This window comes from Cariama cristata, unplaced genomic scaffold, assembly GCF_000690535.1.
Source record: "Cariama cristata isolate BGI_N322 unplaced genomic scaffold, ASM69053v1 scaffold5629, whole genome shotgun sequence".
Lineage (NCBI taxonomy): Eukaryota > Metazoa > Chordata > Aves > Cariamiformes > Cariamidae > Cariama > Cariama cristata.
Genome location: NW_009636205.1, coordinates 4,802 through 8,218, shown reverse-complemented (window position 1 = coordinate 8,218; position 3,417 = coordinate 4,802). Strand labels below are relative to the sequence as shown.

At 36.7% G+C, this 3,417-nt stretch overlaps 1 protein-coding gene across 1 annotated transcript in view; it reads left to right on the top strand.

Moving 5' to 3' along the window:
* The window catches only part of LOC104167537 (enhancer of polycomb homolog 2-like), a gene marked incomplete at its 3' end in the record, with an annotated part of 13,762 nt that overhangs the window by 6,297 nt on the left and 4,048 nt on the right, over positions 1-3,417 (top strand). Inside the window, exons 4-5 of the mRNA XM_009707827.1 lie at positions 633-781; positions 1,047-1,179. Coding sequence (XP_009706129.1) covers positions 633-781; positions 1,047-1,179 — 282 coding nt within the window. The remainder of the gene's footprint in view (positions 1-632; positions 782-1,046; positions 1,180-3,417) is intronic.

Sequence of the window (3,417 nt, the reverse complement as noted above, 5' to 3'; positions counted from 1 at the left end):
TGCTGAACGATGGGGTCAAAGTGTAATCCATCAGTTCTCTATAGACGATTTACAGTCTGTCCATTTTCTAGGAAGCTGGAACTCAAAGGGCAATTTATAAGTATTGGCACATAAACAAGCAGCTGTGGGACGTGCTAGGTTACAAACTTCCTTTCTGTGAAAAAGGGGAAAACGATCTTCCATTTGCCATGGAGTAAATATTTGTAGCTTTTTGTATTTGTAGTGTGAATTGATTTGAAGTAGGAAATCTGTAATTACTCAGCATTTTACATCAGCTTTGTACACGTATGTGCACAACCTTCTTGTGTGCAGAATCAAGGTAGAAAAAGTGTTTTAGGAACCAAGTCTTGATGAACTCCTTGTTCTGACAAACTTCCCCTGGGTTGATACGGAATTGAGCAGATGAAGCATGGGGAGAAATGACTGAAAAGGTTCTTTTTCAACTTACTCTTAAAAGTTGGTTTTTGTTTGCTTTTTGTGGCTTTGTTTACCAACCAGGTTATGCTTTAGGAGAAGCTACTTCTGACTGTACTCATATGATTCTCACTTGCAGCAGTGTTATGTAACATTTTTTGCTATTTATGCCTCACAGGTTTTGCTTTTGACTTAAAATTTGTTTAATCTCTCAATAGAATCGAAAGAATGATGAAGCGTCTTATGAGAAGATGTTGAAATTAAGAAGAGAGTTTAGCAGAGCCATAACAATTTTAGAGATGATTAAGAGAAGAGAGAAAACAAAACGCGAGCTATTGCATTTAACATTAGAAGTTGTTGAGAAAAGGTAAAATTACAAATTATATCTGTCAGAAGTCATTTGTAACACCAAGGTTTTAATTTTCATCAAATAGGTTTGAAAGTGTCTCCTATAACTTATTTCTGTATGGATGCTAGTCTTCTGCACTCATGCATGGCTGAAGACTTACATAGCACCCTAAACTTCAGAAGCTAAAACAGAAGGGTTTTACACAGACTGTTTGCCCTTTTTGTGTCTTTCAAACATTTCCCAGTGGAAATGCAGTATTACATTTTTAATCGTGTTTCTTGAGGTACCATTTGGGTGATTATGGAGGTGAAATCCTCAATGAAGTGAAGCTTCATAGACCTGAAAAAGAGATGAGCACAACTCCATCCGCTCTTCATAATGGAAATCACCACAAAGTTCAAGAATGTAAAGTTAAGGTAAGCTTTCTTCTGCTGCGAGTCTCTTGTCAGCATTCTTCTGGATCTACCAGATGCAGACGGATATACAAACTGCAGATGCAAATTGGATATACCAATGCAGATGTTTGCATTGGAAAAGTGAGTAGGAGGCTGCCATACTTGAAGGTAGGAGACCAGGAGAGTACCGTGCTAGCTTCCAGTTTAACGTTTGCTGTCTTTCCTGCCTAAGTTTCAAAACAATTGTGTGACATTGCTGTTTGCTTTATTTTCCTTCTGTCCCTTTCATTGTAAGGGAGACTAGAGCACTGAATTTTTCTGATAGTGTTGTCCACGGGTACTGACTGGCCCTCAGTGCAAAGATAGTCCTGAAAATACAGGATTTTACTGAATTACAGCTGGAGTGTGCCAAAGGATTCCAGAAACTATCCTGAACTGTTTAAGTGATCTTTGATTAGTAACATTTCCAGGCACAAGAATGCAACTGTTCTATCTTGTTGACAGCTGAAAAGAGTTGCAAGCAACTAATGTTTTATATAAACACTTACTGGAATTTGTAGTAGTTTGTTATTACTGAGACCTGTACGCTTCTCAGTAATGCTGAGTAGGCATTTTTATATCTACCAGGGCTTGGCCCTCAGTATTAGGTAAGGAGCAAACATAGGAAGGTGGAAGAAAGAGTGGTTAAATTCGGGAGCCTTTAGTTTCTGCAAACGGATGGAAGGCTGCTTTGGGAGAATAAGTACAGAAGGATGTTAGACCGAAGTTGCTGTGTGTCACACACGAGTTGTTTTGTCTTTCTAAAACTAGCAAAGTTGTGGAATGCCGTACTTTCTGCTGCTTTGACAAAGTCTTCCTTTTACATTTTTTTTTTTTGAATCTGTACAGAAACCCAGTGGATCTAGTTTTATTTTTATAATTGACCTTGTTAGTAACACTCGGAGAAATAGTAATATAAGAATAATCCATAGCTAGAAATGTTAAACTTCAATGGTTTTCTTTTTTCTTGTCTTATGAAGAAACATTTTCCACTCAAAAAAAAAAAAAGAGAAAAAAAGTACCTCAAAGGGAACTCATTCTGTCACTGTTCATATCCAGTACCAAATTAGATCATAACATTTTATATACGCATCACGGTCTTCCTGCTAGGACAATCTTTACCTCTGTGCAGATGTTTTTCCGGAGGACTGTAATTTACCATGACTCTGGTTTTGTTGGTTCTGGTGACATGGGGTTCCAGTAGGATTAAATGAAAGACAGTAGTATAGTCATAATCAGCTTACGCTACAAGCAGCAGTACTGACAAATGTACCCATCTCAGGTTGATGTTTTTTAAAATGACTGCTTAAGAATAAAGTTTGGGGTTTTTTTCTTTTGCACTTAATATGGGCATTAATTGCAAAATTAACTGCGTCCAATCTTAGCAGAATTGCATTATTACAAATGGTTGTTCTGCTTGTCTCGTGTCTACTTCTTCATATCTTTCCTTTAACTCTTACTTAAGCCATAAGTATCTTTAGTCCTTCTTAGAAGCTAACTTTGCTTTAAAACATGAATACTAGATAGTCATGTTTTTAAATCAAACAAAAACCTAAAACAAACCAAAACCCAAGTTTCCACTGCAAGCTATTTTAATGGCATTGTTATAGTTAAGCTCACTGAACTGAGTACAGTATAGAAAAAGGATAAGACCTGATGTTCCACTGTTAATGCGACAGGAAAAAAAATGCACCCAACTTTGAATAAAGACAGGTTTTTTAGGAAATAACCTGAAATAGCAGTTGTTATAAAATGCTTGAGTGTAAGGCTGGTGAATTGAAGACCACCTGAAATTTGTATTTAGCACCCACGACACCTAGTGGTCCCTGGAGTTAATACAGATCCCTTTTGCCTTGGTTCTGGTGCAGGGATTTTGTTATGCCGTGTGTTTCTCATCTCCAGTCATGAGGCTGAGCTCCATTACTGGAGTTCATTTCAGTCAGACGGTTATTGATAAGTGGTAATTTGGGGTAAATTTAAACACTTTTTCAAAACTGCACCGGCTTTTACTTGTAATTGAGTATTTTGCAAGTGAAGTAATCTTCCTTTTAATTTAAAAGCTTTGAAGTTTAATAGCATTTGTGTTCAAGTGAACAGTTTAATATTGATGGAGTTGCTTACTACAGAGTTTTCATATTGGCAAAATCTGAAATAGCAAAACTGAATAACATTACATCTTTTCAAAAATATAAACTGAGAAACGTGAAACAAATCGGATTG